This window comes from Perognathus longimembris, chromosome 7, assembly GCF_023159225.1.
Source record: "Perognathus longimembris pacificus isolate PPM17 chromosome 7, ASM2315922v1, whole genome shotgun sequence".
NCBI lineage: Eukaryota > Metazoa > Chordata > Mammalia > Rodentia > Heteromyidae > Perognathus > Perognathus longimembris.
Window position 1 is genome coordinate 25,505,361 of NC_063167.1, and position 18,940 is coordinate 25,524,300.

Consider the following 18,940-nt stretch of genomic DNA (forward strand, 5'->3'; position numbering starts at 1 on the left):
CATATTCCCAGATCCCACACTGGCTTTGAAATGCAGTCCTCAGATCTTAGCCTCCTGAGTAACCAGGATTACAGGACTGAGACACCAGTGCCCAGCTTTCCATGTATTTTTATGAAAGCTCTTTGAGAGTATTAAAAATAGGCAAAGTGCTTTTTAAGTAATGTAATGTTATTTTTGCTTTATCAACTTCAAATATGGAGAGTTTGAACCTTCAAGTTGGCCTGTTTATTTTTTTTTTTACTTCTGTTGAACTTTTTGTCTTACTCTTTAATTAATTTACTTATTTATTTTAAATTTATTTTGCCAGTCCTGGACCTCGGACTCAGGGCCTGAGCACTGTCCCTGGCTTCTTTTTGCTCAAGGATAGCACTCTGCCACTTGAGCCACAGCACCACTTCTGGCCATTTTCTATATATGTGGTGCTGGGGAACCGAACCCTGGGCTTCATGTATGCGAGGCAAGCAAGCACTCTTGCCACTAGGCCATATTCCCAGCCCTTATTCTTTATTTTAGATGTAGACATTTTTGGTGAATTTTGCTTCTACCTTTCTTATGTTCAGGCTTGGTTCGATGGTAAACCTGATTTAATCCCAAATCTCTTACTTAGCATGAAAGTATGACTAAAAAAATCCTGTTGTATTTTGAATAAAAGTTGGATAATCAAGGAGATATTAAATCAAATATCTGATTTCAAATTGGTATACATCTCTTTAAATTTGTTCTTTTATAGATTTCACACTTCTTTCTTTGTTGTGGAACTAATGATATTCTTTCCTTTTAGGCTCTAAATGAAGAAATTGTTAATAGAAAGAAGAATGTAGATCAAGCTATTAAAAACGGTCAGGCCCTTCTAAAACAAACTACAGGTACTTTGAAAAGTGGGTCTGTTAGCATCTGTTTGGTCTCAAAGACAGTTATATATCCAGTGAAATAAGTATCTTGCACTAGCCATTTCTCTTTCATATATAAAAGTTCAGTGTTTACTGGTTTTATTTCCATGTGCTCTTAGGCAGGCTGGTGACCTGTGTTTTTGTTTCCTGCTAAGTCTTTTGAAAACTATTGTACTTATCTGTCTCATATATAGTTATAGATGATTGATTCCTCCTGCCTACCAGTAGATTAAATGCTAGCAGTAACTGAAAAGTGCTAGGACTATCTAGAAACACATGCAGCCAAAGGTAGACCTGAAGCTCAGACATGGTTTCTTCTGTCAAGTTCAAGATTTATGTCTCGCATAACCCTTAGTAGGAGATGTTAGGTAAATTCATAACCACAGGGAGAAATGAAATTGAGCTCCAGTTTGAACACAGGGCATTGGAGGAACACCCTCATTCTCAGATCTCGTAAATATGAATAATTATATGCTTTTCTCTATAGGTGAAGAGGTGTTACTTATCCAAGAGAAACTAGATGGTATAAAGACCCGCTACACAGACATCACAGTTGCCAGCTCCAAGGCCCTCAGAACTTTAGAGCAAGCCCGGCAGCTGGCCACCAAGTTCCAGTCTACATATGAGGAACTAACGGGGTGGCTGAGGGAGGTGGAGGAGGAGCTGGCAGCCAGTGGAGGACAGTCTCCCACAGGGGAGCAGATACCCCAGTTTCAACAAAGACAGAAGGTGAGCTGTCATTTCACACTGTAGAAAGGGGGGGAGGGGGAGGACTCATTTTTGTCTGAATTGTGTTTCCTCACCTTTACCTTAAATCTAAATCAGAAACTTCTGCCTGCCTCTTATCTACTAACAGCAACAAAATCTGATATCAAGATGGTGTGGGTGTGGGTATGAGTGTGCATATCTATTATACTTGTTGCCTGAAGAAGAAAGAAGTTAAATCTCATGTCCCTGGGACATTTGCTTGCTGTATAGCATTTTTATACTTAATCTTCATGATTCATTCTCTGAAGACTGCTTTGTAGTCTTCATATTTGATTCTCCTGCAGGATCTAGTGCAGTTCTAGATGCACAGAAATATTGTGTAGGTATTTATTAGGTTACATGCCCATGATTAAGCCATTGTTTTCAAATTCTCGTATGTGGAATGAAGAAAAGCGCATTGTTTGTTTTACCCACAGTCTGGCTCAGGTATTCCAGAAAGTTCTAAGTAAGCAACAGCTAAGCCTAAAAGTCAGGCTTCAAAATAATTGAAAAATCTGAAACAAGAAAAAAATAACTGAAGGAAGGAGGTCAGTACCCTGCTGGGATGTGTAGAAGAGATAGCACTTTCTACCCAGCACAGCTGCTCATGTTCTTTATTTAGCAAGATATGGCCTGAAAACTTTTTCCTTCCTTAGGAATTGAAGAAGGAGGTCATGGAGCACAGGCTGGTGTTGGACACAGTGAATGAGGTGAGCCGTGCTCTCCTCGAGCTGGTGCCTTGGAGAGCCAGAGAAGGGCTGGATAAACTTGTGTCTGATGCCAACGAGCAGTACAAACTGGTCAGTGACACTGTTGGACAAAGGGTGGATGAAATTGATGCTGCTATTCAGAGATCACAACAGGTAATGTTTATAATACCTAAGCCCTAGTATTTTAGACAGTGAGGATAGATGTGTGAGGTACAGTACTATGACCTGCATAAATACAGGCTCAAGAAGAAGAATTGTGAAATCAGCATTAATAATGGTGCAACAAACATTTCAGTGATGGAAAATGATTGGGTAGAAGTTTGTGAGGGTGAATTCAAGTTTGACCCAAAATACTTAGACTCTTTGAATAGACAAAATCCCATAGAATCAATGTGAGGTCTTTCCTTAATGACTTGACCAGTTATGATAGAATCCAAAAAGTTCAGTGTATCATAATCTTAGTTTGAAATAATCAGCTGTCTTAACATTAGATGGAAGAAAGGATGGAACTAAGAACTATAATTATTATCAAGTATGTAAACCAAAATACCAGAGTCATCCAAAATAGAATCTTCTCAGTAAACGTAGGTGTCATTTCCCTTGATCTTTTTTCCTTCCTGCTTCTGGAGGGAAGTTATTTGCTTTTCTCTGTAGCTGATTATCCCCTTCCTCTTTCTTCTTTTTTTTAAAAACAATGTTCCCCTATATAACCCAGGCTGGCCTCAAAGTCCTGTTCCCTCAGCCGCCTGAGTGCTGAATTACAGGCATAATATTTACATGACTCATTGAATTCATAATATCAAACTAAGCAAATGCTTTGTTGTGTTATTGTTGGTTGTGGGATTTGAACTCAGCCTAGGCACTGTCCCTGATCTCTTTTACTTAAGGCTATTGCTCTGTGGCTTTGAGCCACAGCTCTACTTTCAGTTTTTCAGTGGTTAATTGGAGATAAAAGGTTCATGGGAACTTTTCTGCTCAGGCTGGCTTCAAATCAAGATCCTCAGATCTCAGCCTCCTGAGTAGCTAGGATTATAAACATGAGCCACCAGCACCCAGCAGCAAATGCTTTTTGAGCTATGCAAAAGTTTGTTCTGATTCCCATGACCATCCTTCACCCCAGTGTGTCCCCAATGTGTCTTTTGAGTTATCTCTAGTCTTGGCTTGATATTTCAATATGCAACTTATTGTGCTTAGGGAGAAGCTTACTTTTCCCTTAAAAATTAAACATCTAAAACTTAAAAAATGTTTAGAATGCTGGTAAATTTCAAATATTCAGTGTTACTAGTGCTAAACCAATAAAGTTGGGTGTATAAGTATTTCAAAATCTAAAAAACTAACATTACAAACACTTCTGTTTCGGATGAGTACAAAAACTATATTAGCATAGGTTGGCAAAGAGATAAAAGATTGAGAGAGCCTCATGACCAGCATCCATACAGAACATGTTTTTGGTTTTTATTATTGCATAGCCATTTACAGGTCTAGTGTTCTTCTGGGAGCTTACACTTCTTCAGCTATAAGTGAATACTTCCAAGTTAACTACTCAATTCTCTGCTGCTATTTTAAGTTCATGTTTAGAAATCTAAAAACTACTGCTTGGTCTAGACCCTGAGTTCAAGTCCCACGACTGGCTGGCAAAACAACAACAACAAAAAATCTACTGCTCAGTGTTGAGCTAGGAAAGATGATTGGTAGAACGTGCAGCTTTACAAAAGCATCTAATGAGAAGCATATTTCTTTTGAAATATGTCAGTTTCTGTTGTTTCTAGCTATAAACCTACTTGCTAGATTCTGTAACTGCTTTTAAAAGAAAATATGATCAACTCTTATTTGTCTGTATTGATTCGTGACTTAAGAAATTCTTCTCAGTTTTGACTTGATGAGATATAAACTGTTAGTAACAATCCAGGCCTTACCATGTTGGATAAATTACAGTTCTAGCAAAAAGACCTTGGCTGTTTGTAACTTGTTCATTTTCTCCCAATATGTTTTTTAGTATGAGCAAGCTGCTGATGCAGAACTAGCATGGGTTGCTGAAACAAAACGAAAACTGATGGCCTTGGGGCCAATTCGACTTGAACAGGACCAGACCACAGCTCAACTTCAGGTACAAAAGGTAAGAAAAGATAAAATACCCCCTTGTGTCCTGAAGTAGTAGAATCATCAATAGCTTACAGTGACTTGAGGATAGCTTTTCTATATACTTAGTTGGTGAGTATGGTGAAGAAAAGTTTGGGTTTGTTGTTTGCCTTTGGTTTTTTGTTGTGGATGTTTTGTTGGGTTTGGGGGGCTTGGGGAGGGTTTTTGCTTTGTGAAAAATGTAAGTTGGTCCATGGATCCAGGAAAGAATAAGCAGTTTCCTGAATGATTTTCAGAGGGAAACATGTTTTGGTAAGCTACTAAAAGGAACAGCATTAAAGATGTTGGATAGGCAAAGTATTAAACTTTGTGCCTTATCTTTCACTAACACAGGTTCAGGATACTTTTAACTTCTTTTTTTCCCTTTTTAAAAAGTGTGTGTGTGCGTGTGCGTGTGTCCTGGGAATTGAACTCAGGGCCTGGGTGCTGTCCCTGAGCTTTTTTGCTCAAGGCTAGCATTCTACTACTTGAGCCACAGCTCCATTCCAGCTTTTTGCTGATTGATTAGAGATATGAGACTTAGGGATTTGTCTGCCTAAGGCTGACTTCAAACTGTGATCCTCAGGTCTCAGCCTCCTGAGTACCTAAGATTACAGGCATGAGCCACCAGCACCCAGCAACTTTTATTTCTAGACTTAACTACTGTTTACTTTTCAAAGGCTTTCTCCATTGATATCATTCGTCACAAAGATTCAATGGATGAACTCTTCAGTCACCGTGGTGAAATCTTTGGCACTTGTGGAGAAGAGCAGAAAGCTGTATTACAGGTGAATTACAGTTATTATTCACCTTATTATTCTTAATCATGGTAAATTAAGTACAATCAAACATATTTTCAAATGCTTTTTCTTGGACTTGTCAATGTTTATTAAAATCTATGTCCTAGAGAGTTTTAGATCATGGCCTTGTATTCACAAATGTCTAAACAACAATAATAATATAAACTATATTGCAAGCCCATCTTCATTATGACAGAGGAATTGCTTCTTTAGTCTAGAAGAGTGAGCTTTGACTAATTTTTTAAGATACTTATAATATGCTTTTCAAAATCATGTAAGTACTAATTCCTTCATATCATAAAGGCATTACCTGCTTTCTAAAAGATTGGGCAAGGCATTTTTTATACTGGTTTTGTTTTTTTATTATTAACAATACAGTTAGGGCCAAGAATGATCATATATACCCTAATCTCAGCACTCAGAAGGCTGAGGCAGGAGAATCACCACAGGGGCAGGCCAACTATGTTACATAGCAAAAGCTGGAAAAATAAAGCATATGGTTAGTCACTATTTCTTAAGGAATTTCCATAAATTAACTCCTCACCTTAAACATTTAAAGTATAAATGCTAATTGCGAGAGACTTATTTTTTGTTAGCACTCTATCATAGATTTTGAGACATTTAAGTTTATTGTAGTAATGGTCTGTTATAGTGATGTTATAATAACGCTTATCATTATTTTGTATCACTGCTAAAAAGTTAATTATTGGTGCTTGTGCTATTTTACTACTGCCTTTTAAATTAAATTTATAGTTTTTATATAAATATCCATAGGATAGGAAAAATACTAGATTTGAGTAAATTTAAATGAGAAAAAAATCACTTCTCTACTAGATTAGCCCATATTTGCTAGAAATTTAGTGTTTGTTCATAGAGACATGTAATTCTTATATATTATATATATGCTGTTTTTGTCTTAGAACTGTGCATAACAATACTTTTTTGTTTTTACTTGGACTCATAGGAAAAGACAGAATGTCTAATACAGCAATATGAAGACATTAGCCTGCTCAATTCAGAGCGTTATGCCCGCCTTGAGCGGGCACAGGTCTTGGTAAACCAGTTTTGGGAAACTTTTGAAGAGCTCAGCCCTTGGATTGAGGAAACTCGAGCACTAATAGCACAGTTACCTCCTCCAGCTATTGATCATGAACAACTCAGACAACAGCAAGAGGAAATGAGGGTAAGGAGCATGACAGCTTGTATTTTGTTGCCGAATGAAAATAAGCTGGAATTTATTAAAAAAGAACATATTAGTATACTACTAAGTTTTATGCTGTAAAACTATTTTTTCTTTTCACAAAAGTACAAATTAAATTGTTTCCTTCATTATTTAATATGAATTAATTGATGAATGTAATTATACAAGTGCATTAGAAAAATAAAGGAAGAATTAACTAGGTCTTGGGAATGTAGCTCAGTTGCAGAGCATATGCCGACTAGTATACACAGGCCACAAACTTGACTCCTAGTACTATAAAAACAGTACTAAATAAGCTGAACATTTTTATACATTTCTGAGGGTGACAGGGTGTTAGAGTTAAGGCGTGGTTGGACCTTTCCAATTGGTGAGGTACCTAAAGTACGAGTCGTGAAGAAATTATCAGAAAACATTTGCTGCATGTAATTGGATGAAAAAGAAATTTATAGATATTTTAACTATGCTAATAATTACTGACAGTAGTGTTTTTTAAATGTTGATTGTACTTATAACCAGCTCTGTTTTCCTGAAAGTAAGGGATATGACCTGGAAGTTGCACAAAAGTGAAGAGTGGTTGGATTGCCAGAATGGTTGCTATTCAAAACATCCTATTTGGTGTCTCAATCTAAGTGGTGGATCAGTATTAAACCATGTAAATTAAAATATAGTTCATAGAAATATTTGTACCCATAGAAGAGATGGGTTGACTGGTATGACATGGGTGGCAGGGAGGGGAGAGAGAGAGAGCGAGAAAAAGAGATATGTCCAAGAAGATTTTGAGGGTGATGAGACATCTAAACTGGCTTTCAAAAATTAAGAGAATTAGTTAACATTAGAGCCCAAGACTTAGGTGTTTTTCTTTCTGCATAAATAGTGAAATGCTAGAACTTTTAACAGTTTTAAGTGTTTTTCCTTTCAAAGTTGATATTAGCTCTGATGAAAGTATCTACACAAATAAACTCATACAGAAAATATTTTTTTTGTTTGATTTTTTGTGTGTGTGGTGCTAGGAATCTCATCCTGGGCCTCAAGCATGCTAAATTTGTGCTCTTCTACTGAGCTATTCCCTCAATCCCACTCATTAATCTATATTTCTTTCTGTAGCAATTAAGGGAATCTATTGCTGAGCACAAACCTCATATTGATAAGCTTCTAAAGATAGGCCCACAACTAAAGGAATTAAACCCTGAAGAAGGGAAAATGGTAGAAGAAAAATACCAGAAAGCAGAAAACATGTATGCTCAAATAAAAGAAGAGGTGCGCCAGCGGGCCCTGGCTCTGGATGAGGCTGTTTCACAGTCTGCTCAGGTATATGTTTGTCTTACACTCTTAAAGCTTTCAAATGCACACTAAGCAACAGGTCTGTGTGTCTGGTATGAGTCTGTACAGATGAATGTTGGGCACGTTCCTGATAGTGTAGGAAGCACAGTAATAGACTGTGGAGAATTTTATGGAGAATAAGATGAATCTTGGAGGCTATATGTAATTTGTCTCTTGATAGTTTGTAGATCCAGAAGCAATGGTTACCTCAACAAAATGCAAATTCCTATTGCACCTATTACTTTTGTTAGTTTGTTTTTGTTTTTGTGCCTGTCATGGGGCTTCAACTAAGAGCCTGGGTACTGTCCATGAAGTTTTTTGCTCAAAGCTAGCACTCTACCACTTGGGCCATACCTTCACTTCCAGCTGTGGTTAATTGGAGATAAGAATCTCACAGACTTTAAGCTTGGGCCTATTACTTTTGAGATTTAGAGTGCACAGTTAGCTTTCTTAAAAAGCAACCAATTCAGACAAAAATGCTTCAGTAGGGAGAAGTAAGCCAAGAACAGAAACATAAGCCACCAGAAGTGGAGATAGAAGCATGTAACTACATACTTTTCAACTAATAAATAACTGTTAGTGGTACTTTTTTGTCATGTCTGGGTATTATAGTCCTATGTTTAGTCAGTATTCTTGGTTAATATTTGTACTTACTCAAGTTTTTCCCTTCACCTCCCTCCCTTCCCATCTCTCACTCACATTGTGGAATGTGTTACTTTGTGTTGTTGCTGCCTGCTCCTGTCCTCCCCACATCGTCACATTTCATTGTTGTGTTGACTGCGCCCACCATTGCAGATTACAGAGGTAAGGTACCCAGCCCCGTTGCTATTAGGTTGTAATTAGAATGAAAATTGAGGGCATTACCTCTAAGGAAATTTCCCTAATGTCACTAGATAAATTTGATTAGTGAAGTTTATGTGACACCTTCATTAGGGGTAGAATCTAGAAGTGAGGGAGTGATGGGAAGTAAATTTGTTTTAAAATTTTGTTTCCTATTTGACAATGAAAATTGGTAAGCCTTATTACTCAAATTAACCAATAGTGCTTTAAGGAAGCAAACTTACTACATCAGATTATAAATGAGAATTTTATAATTATATTCAGGTTACTCAAAGTGCCAGAAAATTGGAAGGTAATTTTTCTTTTAGAGTAAGGTTAGATTTGGCCTTAATTACTTTTCATCATGCCAACATTTCACTCTTACTGTTCCTTACAGTGGATTGTTCAATTGCATGCCATAATACTTTCAAACTCCAAGTCGTGCAGCATATTAAGTTCCCCATCTATTTACACAACTCGTGGTGGGCATCTAACTTGTTGGTCTAGTCTGTTGCATGCAACTGTCATCTGAGATGTTGACATACTGACTCTCACCAGTTTCATAGTCTTGTCCCTTTCTCGTCATATTAGTTGGAATAGGAGAACCATTGTGAAAGCACTAATGATTCAAGTTGATATTTTGCATATTGCTATCTTTTGACTCTTAAAGTAAAAGCTACCTTTTTTTTTTCAAATTGCCCAGATCACTATATAAGTTCCAAATTGTGTTTTAGCCAAATGCAAGACTTAAAAGCTATTGGGCTAGGCTAAGCACAGCACTATCTATCCTAAACAGTAATGAGTTTATACCTTATTCTTATGCCCTAATGTTTCTCTAAAACCCGTGATGAAGTATTACAGTGCTGGCTAATGTTCCAAATTTATTTAGTTTCATGATAAAATCGAGCCAATGTTGGAGACTCTGGAGAACCTTTCCTCTCGCCTACGTATGCCACCCCTGATCCCTGCTGAAGTAGACAAGATTAGAGAATGCATCAGTGACAATAAGAGTGCCACCATGGAACTGGAAAAACTGCAGCCATCCTTTGAGGCCCTAAAGCGCAGAGGAGAAGAACTCATTGGGCGATCTCAGGGAGCAGACAAGGATCTGGCTGCAAAAGGTGTTTGCAGGAGCTAATTTATTTTTGTTGTTTTGTTTTGTTAATGCTGTTAGGGTTGAACTCAAGGCCTCAGACTTGCTACACAGGCATTCTACTGCTGAGCCACAGCTGTAACCCTGATCTCATTATTTTCGAACAAAGTCATTTATATTAACTCCAGGCTGTGGTTATTATCTAGTATTATATTAGAGGTATTTCAATGAATGTAAAAAACTGTTCCCACATATTGGCAAATGAGTATTCTTGGAAGTCATTTGGAAGTCATTTAAAATTCAGACCGCATTTTCCCTTTGAAACAAGATTACAATTGGTAGCTAGATTCCCAGGCTTGGAAACAAATGCTCCTTTTAACCCCTAGTGTGAGTAAGCTACAGTATCAATGGTGGATAGAACATAACTACCTTTTATAACACTTTCTTTGGGAAATGTAGAAACAGAGAATACAGGAAAGAAGAGTTCTCTACTCAGCTCTCTTGCAAGCTAAGAATTATCCTACCAGTACCTTTATGTTAGAAATTTAAAAGATTACTTCTGTGATCCCTTTATGTGGGAAATATGCATAAGCAAAAAAAAATGCTAGCATAGAACTATTAGAAATAAAGCTGAGGCAGAAAACAAGTCATCAGTTACAAATTTTAGAGCTATTTTAAAACATAGTTTCATTGGGAATGTCAGATGGAATTTCTGATGAGATTGATATCAGATACTTAGAGAAGTCCCATTCACATCTGTTTACCTCCTCAGAAATCCAGGACAAACTTGATCAAATGGTATTCTTCTGGGAGGACATCAAAGCTCGATCTGAAGAACGAGAAATTAAATTCCTTGACGTCCTTGAATTAGCAGAGAAGTTCTGGTATGATATGGCAGCTCTCCTGACCACCATCAAAGACACCCAGGATATCGTCCATGACTTGGAAAGCCCAGGCATTGACCCATCCATCATCAAGCAACAGGTTGAAGCTGCTGAGGTAAGAAGGAAAAAATAAAAACCCTACATGTGTCCTCTAGCTGAACAGCTTATCTAACTTTTGTTTTGGGGGTAGGAGTTATTGGATGTTTATTTGTTCTTACAGCTCTAGGGATTAAACCCAATTTCTTTTTTTTATTGTTTGTATTGTTATTTTTTGTTTGGTTGGCTTTGTTTTGTTTTGTTTTGTTTTTTTGCCAGTCCTGGGCTTAGACTCAGGGCCTGAGCACTGTCTCTGGCTTCTTTTTGCTCAAGGCTAGCACTCTGCCACTTGAGCCACAGGGTCACTTCTGGCCGTTTTTTTTTTTTTTTTTTGGCCAGTCCTGGGCCTTGGACTCAGGGCCTGAGCACTGTCCCTGGCTTCTTCCCGCTCAAGGCTAGCACTCCGCCACTTGAGCCACAGCGCCGCTTCTGGCCGTTTTCTGTATATGTGGTGCTGGGGAATCGAACCTAGGGCCTCGTGTATCCGAGGCAGGCACTCTTGCCACTAGGCTATATCCCCAGCCCTCTGGCCGTTTTTTATATAGGTGGTGCTGGGGAATTGAACCCAGGGCTTCATGTATACAAGGCAAGCATTCTTGTCACTAGGCCATATTCCCAGCCTCTATACCCAATTTCTTTTGTGCATGCAGGCAAGAACTCTGCTGTGTTTGGGGGAGTTATTTTTGCAAACTGGGAATTTAACTCTGGGCCTCATTCATGCTAGGCAAGCACTTGACCACTGAGCTAACCTCCCAGTCCCTAAACATATTGTATTAGCTGCTTAGGCAGATTGACTGAGCTGAAAGATTTGTTTTGCTTTTTAAGTTAGCATTTTTTTCACTTGGAAATAAAAATATCTGTTCACTATAGGTGTCTTTAATGTAGAAAAATAGTAAAAGAAAAAAAACAGTTTTGGGTTTATCACTCAAATATAACAATTGTTACTTAAACATGCCTTTTTCTAGTCTTTCTGATGAGTCTAGTTTTTATTAGATTTACTCATCTCATGTTATCCATTTAGCACAAGCCAAGCTTCTCATGTTATTATCTTTCTTGTTTCTTTAATTTTCAGAAACTGTCCCCATCCTTAAATTTTCTCATTGTCAATCCATGAAACCAAATTTTGGGATCTGGCATAGAACTTACTTTTTTCAAGATTACATAGCCCAGATAGCCCAGCATTGGTGTGGGCTGGGTAATGCTGGTTTGTCAGCATTGACATTTATGACTTACACTGTGTCATTTAATCCTTGTTTGTGTACTTCTCTGTAATAGACCTATTCTGCAAATTGTAATCTTGGAGGCAGGCAAAGATGAGCCATTGGTAAATTATTGACAGTCATTCCACTTTTCCTGTTCTGTCCTCTTTTCTCCTTTTCCTGATTTTTTTTTTTTCGGTAGTGGGGTTTGAGCTCAGGGCCTGGGCACTGTCACTGAGCCTTTTTGCTCAAGTTTTCTCGTAGTTAGTTGGAGATAAGGGTCTCACAGACTTTCCTGCCTAGACTAGCTTTGAACTATGACTCTCAGATCTCAGCCTGCCGAGTAGCTAGAATTTTAGGTATGAGCTACCAGTGCCCAGGCCCTCCTGACATTTTTATCATCACTATGTGTTTTTCATGTTTATGTGAACATATACATGTATAGTACACACTTGTCAACAACAACTGCCTAGAATAGACAGATGCACTGTCCAAATAAAATACATGAGCACTCAAAACATTTTGTGAGTTTGATGGTTCTGTTTGATGTTTGCTCTCAATGGGCATAAGTTGCATTGGGAAATTTCTGTTCTACTTTGGCTTATGTTCTATTCTTTTACATGTAGACTATTAAGGAAGAGACAGATGGTCTACATGAAGAATTGGAGTTCATTCGGATCCTTGGAGCAGATTTGATTTTTGCCTGTGGAGAAACTGAGAAGCCTGAAGTAAAGAAGAGCATTGATGAGGTATGGAGATTAAATGAAGCGTTCTGATGAAACGTGAGTGGGCCCTGACTGGAGAGGGGTATATAATAGAACAATCTGATTGAATATTTTTCTCCTAGATGAATAATGCTTGGGAAAACTTAAACAAAACATGGAAAGAGAGGCTAGATAAGCTTGAGGATGCCATGCAAGCCGCTGTGCAGTATCAGGACACACTGCAGGTAAGAGGCTGGTGCTGACCACCAAGAAATACGAGTTCTGTTTTCCCTTGATCATTTTCCAAAGTTGGTGCTGTAGTGGATCATACTGCTACCACTCCAACATTCTCAAACCTAAGACAGTGCTGTTTCCACATTCTTTTTTTTTTTTTAAATACTGAGTTTATTTCACATGTATATTTTGTATCCCCACCATTTCCACATCTGACCATCACTTCTACTGCGGCCCATCATAACATTCCATATATACTTAAATCCAAGCACAGGGTGGAGTTCCGTCTTTAAAAACTAAATGGGCATTTTGGACAACACGTTCTTGGCAGTGGAGCCTACACAACATTTATCAAACACAGCAGGGGAAGTTCTCACTTCGCATTATAAAAAGGACAGCCAGATATCAACTCTTACAGAAATGAAATAAGACAGAAAATTTCAACAAACAGCCCCAACTACTCTTAAAGAGATTTCCTCCATTGCCAGAGATCTTGAATAGCCTCCTGGTCAGTCATCCAGAAGCAGTTCTTCACGTAGTTGATGAACTTGGCTTCCGCTTTGGGGAGAGAACCACCCTTTTCTACACTTGCTTGCATTTTTGCTTTAATGTCTTCTACTGAACTAGGTCCTTTTGGTGTTTTAGGAGCTTTTTTCCTGTTTTTTGAAGGATTCTTGACCTTTTGACCTTGGTGTCGTTGGTTTCGAGTCTTTTCCATTCTGGTTTGATTTCTGTGCATTTTTGGCTGGAGTATCTCATATAGATTTCTTCACTGGAACTTTTTCTTCTGCTTCCTCGTCATCAAAATCATCATCATTATCCTCTTCCTCCTCATCATCTTCATCCTCCTCATCCTCATCTTCCTCAGCAAGTTTTACTTTTTTCTGTGGACCCTTGCTACCACCTCCAGGGGCAGACCGCTTTCCTGATACACTCAGGAGTTTTACATCCTCCTCCTCTTCATCTTCTGACTCTGCATCCTCCTCCATAGCAACTAAGTGCTGTCCACTAATGTGCACAGGTCCCACCCAAGCCACACTTCAGCCTCAGGACCATAGGTGGTGTGATTTCAAAGCCCCCAAGGGAAACCGTTGGCTGCACAGACATTTTCAAAGTTGCCAGTATAACTTTAATTGGACTTCCCTCATAGTTCATTGCCTCTGCCTCGACAATAAGCAGTTCATCTTTTGCACCAGCCCCTAAACTAACTGTTCTTAATGATAACTGGTGCTCATTTTCATTATTATCTACCTTAAAGTGATCATCTTTATCAGCTTTTAGTTCACAACCGAAAAGGTAGTTCTGGGGCCACAGCAGGTTCGTGTCCATGTCCATCAAGTCCTCCATGGGCGGGCACGGCAAAGGCGGAGATTATTGTAAAGGCCAACTTTGGCATTGCTAGTCGTGACACTTCTCTCCCACTCATATGTTTTTGATTTTTAACTTTTGTTTCTATGTATTTGTATTTTTATTCCAGGCTATGTTTGATTGGCTAGATAACACTGTGATCAAACTCTGTACCATGCCCCTAGTCGGCACTGACCTCAACACTGTCAAAGATCAGTTAAATGAGATGAAGGTTTGTATCCAGGAATGATTTTAGAAGAAGAGTTATTTTTTTTAGTTATTAAGGATTTGTTTTGATTTTCACATTAAACCTATATTTTATAGGAGTTCAAAGTTGAAGTTTACCAACAGCAAATTGAAATGGAGAAGCTCAATCATCAGGGTGAACTAATGTTAAAGAAAGCTACTGATGAAACAGACAGAGACATTATACGAGAACCACTGACAGAACTCAAACACCTCTGGGAGAACCTGGGTGAAAAAATTGCCCACAGACAGGTAAGGCAAGAGATACAGTATATACGTGAGCTGCAATATGCCCATTTCTAATTTTCTAACAATTGCTCCCTTTCTGTCTTGTTCTGAGCAGCATAAGCTAGAGGGTGCTCTCTTGGCCCTTGGCCAGTTCCAGCATGCTTTAGAGGAGTTAATGAGTTGGCTGACTCACACTGAAGAGTTGCTGGATGCTCAGAGACCAATAAACGGAGACCCAAAAGTCATTGAAGTTGAGCTTGCAAAGCATCATGTAAATACTTCCATTTCTCATTTATAATTTTTGTGGTTGTTGTTATTGGGGTTTTTGTTTGTTTTTTGCCAGTCCTGGGGCTTGAACTCATGGCCTGGGCTCTGTCCCTGAGCCTTAGGTACTCAAGGCTAACACACTCCCACTTGAGCCATAGCACCACTTCTAGCTTATTTGAGTAGTTTTTTGGAGATAAGAGTCTCACAGGGACTTTTCTGCCCAGGCTGGCTTCAGATCTTAGCCTCCTGAGTAGCTAGGATTATAGGCATGAGCCACCCGCACCTGGTTCATTTCTTACTCTGTTGGATAGAGAACAGAACATATTGCCATGGAAGCTTTTTGATGTTATGTAAGTTAAGGAACAAGACTTGATGATATTTGTCATAGAGATGATTTATATTATTAAACACTTTTTAGGTCCTAAAAAATGATGTTTTGGCTCATCAAGCCACAGTGGAAACAGTTAACAAAGCTGGTAATGAACTTCTTGAATCAAGTGCTGGAGATGATGCCAGCAGCTTGAGAAGCCGTTTGGAAACCATGAACCAGTGTTGGGAGTCAGTGCTACAGAAAACAGAGGAGAGGGAACAGCAGCTTCAGTTGACACTGCAACAGGTATGTGGATCCCCCCAAGTTAGGAAAAGCTGTGTAGATGACACCACTCAGGAAGGCCCAAGTCAGAGAGAAGAAATCCATTTGGGATAGAACTCCCTGTGAAATTGGTGTAAAAGAACAGCTTTGGTTGGATGGGTTTTGTTGGGGGGGGGGGGGGGAATTGGTTTGTAGCTAAGTCTCTTTATTTACCATTATAAATTCGCAGGTCTTCTCTCATATATGGCATCTATACTTGGTTATACTGAGGTGTGAAGCATTCTGCTAAACCCCTAACAGATTGTGCCAACCAGAAACGGTCTGCCATTTAAAAGCAGCTCCAATCCCTCCCTCACTATAAATTCCTCATAGGATCATTAGAAAGTTTACTTTTGAAGCTGAGAATAGACTACTGACACCATTAATATATCTTTTTCTTAGGCCCAAGGTTTCCACAGCGAAATTGAAGATTTCCTCTTGGAACTGACTAGAATGGAGAGCCAGCTTTCAGCATCTAAGCCCACAGGGGGACTTCCTGAGACTGCTAGGGAACAGCTTGATACACATATGGTAACAGTGATTTCTTTGAGTTGAGAGTATAAATATCACACATTCAGTAGCCTCTCTGGGTTCATGATGATGTGTATATCTTGGAGTCTACAAAGTAGTGCACTTTACCTACCTCAGGCTTTGCTGTTCATCTATAGGCTTTAATACCTTACCATGAGTAGCACTAATAAAGGAAGAAGTAGCTCAGAATTATTTGGTAAGCTGGAAAGTTTTGAGTTCTTCCATTTGGTAAGCATAAGAGTATTGCCTAGAAATTGGGAGCATTACCCAGACAAATACATAGTACAAATGTTTTCATTTAGGAAGACTACTCAGTGGAGGTCTAAGAAAATCAAAGAGATTCTTAGTTTCCCAAGAAAGCATAGTGAGAACAAAAGACAGCATAATTTCTGTGTAAATCCTTTAGGAAATGAATTACTATGGAAAGTTCTTTAAGTTCTTCTATTTACTTGATCACAAAATTATTTTAGTATTAAGAATAATAATGGTCTTATTCCCTAACAGCTTATTCATTGAACTGAACAAAAAAAGACTTTAAATCAAGATGAGGTCTTCCTAGATTTTCCCAAATGGTTCTAATGAATCTGTGGGGAAGTGTCTTCTGGGGAATGAGTATTGTTGATATCTTTTCCTATTTTGTCTTTCAGGAGCTCTATTCCCAATTGAAAGCGAAAGAAGAGACTTACAATCAGTTGCTTGATAAGGGCAGGCTCATGCTCCTAAGCCGTGATGATTCTGGGTCTGGCTCAAAAACAGAACAGAGTATAGCACTCTTGGAACAGAAGTGGCATGTAGTCAGCAGTAAAATGGAAGAAAGGAAGGTATCACCACAAAACACTTTATTTGAGAAGTTTGCTTGATTTGAGCAGTTTACTTTGCTTTTCTCCATCTAACAGTTGAGTCATTATCATTATGGTTTAGTGATGGACTTTATAGACCATATTAATCATCAGTTCATTGTGCCGGAGGTTATGACTTAAAAGGATGTAGTTAGGACATGTAAGGAGTGTGACTATGAGATCTCTTTAAGAAACTTAGATTCAACTACAAATGTGGCGTGCAAAAATTTACTAAACAGGAGCTGGGAATGTGGCTTAGCTGTAGAATGTTTGCCTAGCATGCACGAAGCCCTGGGTTCGATTACTCAGCACTACATAAACAGAAAAAGCAGGAAGTGGCGCTGTGGCTCAAGAGGTAGAGTGCTAGCCTTGAGCAAAAAGAAGCCAGGGACAGTGCTCAGGCCCTGAGTCCAAGCCCCAAGACTGGCAAAAAATAAAATAAAATAAAATTTACTAAACAGGAGAGAAGTAAATCATATTCTCTCTTCCCATTATTCCTTAAAAACGGAGTTACCTTTTCTATAATAGCAGAAGAAAGTGATAGGGGGTCAAAATGTTTTCCCTCCTCCCCCATTGCCTCTTTATGAAGAGAAACTAAGCTAGAATCTGTCTCATAATCAAGAAGTTTCCTTGGGCTGGGGATATGGCCTAGTGGCAAGAGTGCCTGCCTCGGATACACGAGGCCCTAGGTTCGATTCCCCAGCACCACATATACGGAAAACAGCCAGAAGCGGCACTGTGGCTCAAGTAGCAGAGTGCTAGCCTTGAGCGGGAAGAAGCCAGGGACAGTGTTCAGGCCCTGAGTCCAAGGCCCAGGACTGGCACAAAAAAAAAAAAAAGAAGTTTCCTGACTATATGTGGCAGCTTACATCATTATCCTAGTACTTGGAATCTGAAAGAGACCTTGTCTACATAATGAGACCCTGACACACACACATACACAAAAAATTAATTGTAGAGCCAGTATCTCAAAATATAGTCACTTATCATCAAAACTGGTCAAGCAAAGCCAGATGCCTACAATAGCTATTTCTGATTTTGTAGAAACATTACGTTTCAAGATCAGGAAAATTATTTATTAAATGTTGTATGGTGCCATGTTAAGGAGTCCATAGATATAACAATGTGGAAAGAATTCTTGCCATCTTGGAATATAACATTTCTGTGATAGATTTGTGATTTGCTTTATTTTCTACCTGATTTGTTTAGGTTGGGTTTCTTCTTTTTTTGTGTGTGGTGGTGGGGATTAAACCTCACTTACATTAGGCAAGTGCTTTACCACTGAGCTATATATATATCTCCAGTCTTAAATGTTTTTATGACATGTATTAAAAGGTTTGGTTTTTTTTTTTCAGTGATTCCAAAAGTAACCTGAAATCACAAAGAGAAAAAATAAAAGTCATGTATAACCTAACCAGTTATAATCAGTAGCTGTTAACTAACATTTTAGGGTACATTTAGCATTTTTCTACACATGTATTTGTTTTTAATATATTTAATTTATATATTTAATGTATGAATCCATTTTAAATATATTCATTTTTAATGGGTATATCCATTTTTTATAGCCTGCCATTCTATTTTGTCTGCCTGATGAGTGGGTCAGAGGCAGGAGTGATCACTTAGATTTTGGGGCTTAGGGGTCCCTGAGTAAGGAGCTTATGGACTCTAGAATTAGATTGTACTCATGGGCAACAGTAGCGCCTCTGAGTGAGCCATTATTTTTTGCCTTTGTGATTTAAATCAAACTATCTGAAAATTTATTTACAGTCTGGTTAGATTTTTGCCCAAAATGTCATCGATTCTATTACAAACTTTGGTGTTTGTGATACATTTCAGACACAGGCATTTCATGTCCTGTATTTTCTGAAAATATGTATTTAAACTGAGAGTCCTACAGTGAACATCATCTGTATAGTAATGTGCTTTTCATTTAACCGTCTTTATACCACAAAAATGTATACAACAGGAAACTGAGACCTTTCCCAGGGCAAGTTGTACATTCTTCAGCTGTTACCACTACAGGATATGCTCAC

General features: G+C 38.5%; 1 protein-coding gene and 1 pseudogene across 17 annotated transcripts in view; one reads left to right on the plus strand and one right to left on the minus strand.

Annotated features, from left to right (window-relative positions):
- The window catches only part of Macf1 (microtubule actin crosslinking factor 1), a 357,403-nt gene that overhangs the window by 303,597 nt on the left and 34,866 nt on the right, over positions 1-18,940 (plus strand). For all 17 annotated transcript variants that reach the window (XM_048350958.1, XM_048350967.1, XM_048350964.1 and 14 more), the window contains 18 exons: positions 782-866; positions 1,378-1,619; positions 2,294-2,500; positions 4,344-4,463; positions 5,146-5,253; positions 6,230-6,448; positions 7,571-7,774; positions 8,582-8,590; positions 9,495-9,726; positions 10,471-10,697; positions 12,504-12,626; positions 12,725-12,826; positions 14,293-14,394; positions 14,487-14,660; positions 14,752-14,907; positions 15,322-15,519; positions 15,937-16,065; positions 16,713-16,886. In XM_048350958.1, the coding sequence (XP_048206915.1) occupies positions 782-866; positions 1,378-1,619; positions 2,294-2,500; positions 4,344-4,463; positions 5,146-5,253; positions 6,230-6,448; positions 7,571-7,774; positions 8,582-8,590; positions 9,495-9,726; positions 10,471-10,697; positions 12,504-12,626; positions 12,725-12,826; positions 14,293-14,394; positions 14,487-14,660; positions 14,752-14,907; positions 15,322-15,519; positions 15,937-16,065; positions 16,713-16,886 (2,811 nt within the window). The remainder of the gene's footprint in view (positions 1-781; positions 867-1,377; positions 1,620-2,293; positions 2,501-4,343; positions 4,464-5,145; positions 5,254-6,229; positions 6,449-7,570; positions 7,775-8,581; positions 8,591-9,494; positions 9,727-10,470; positions 10,698-12,503; positions 12,627-12,724; positions 12,827-14,292; positions 14,395-14,486; positions 14,661-14,751; positions 14,908-15,321; positions 15,520-15,936; positions 16,066-16,712; positions 16,887-18,940) is intronic.
- Positions 12,960-14,162, minus strand: LOC125354960 (annotated as a pseudogene).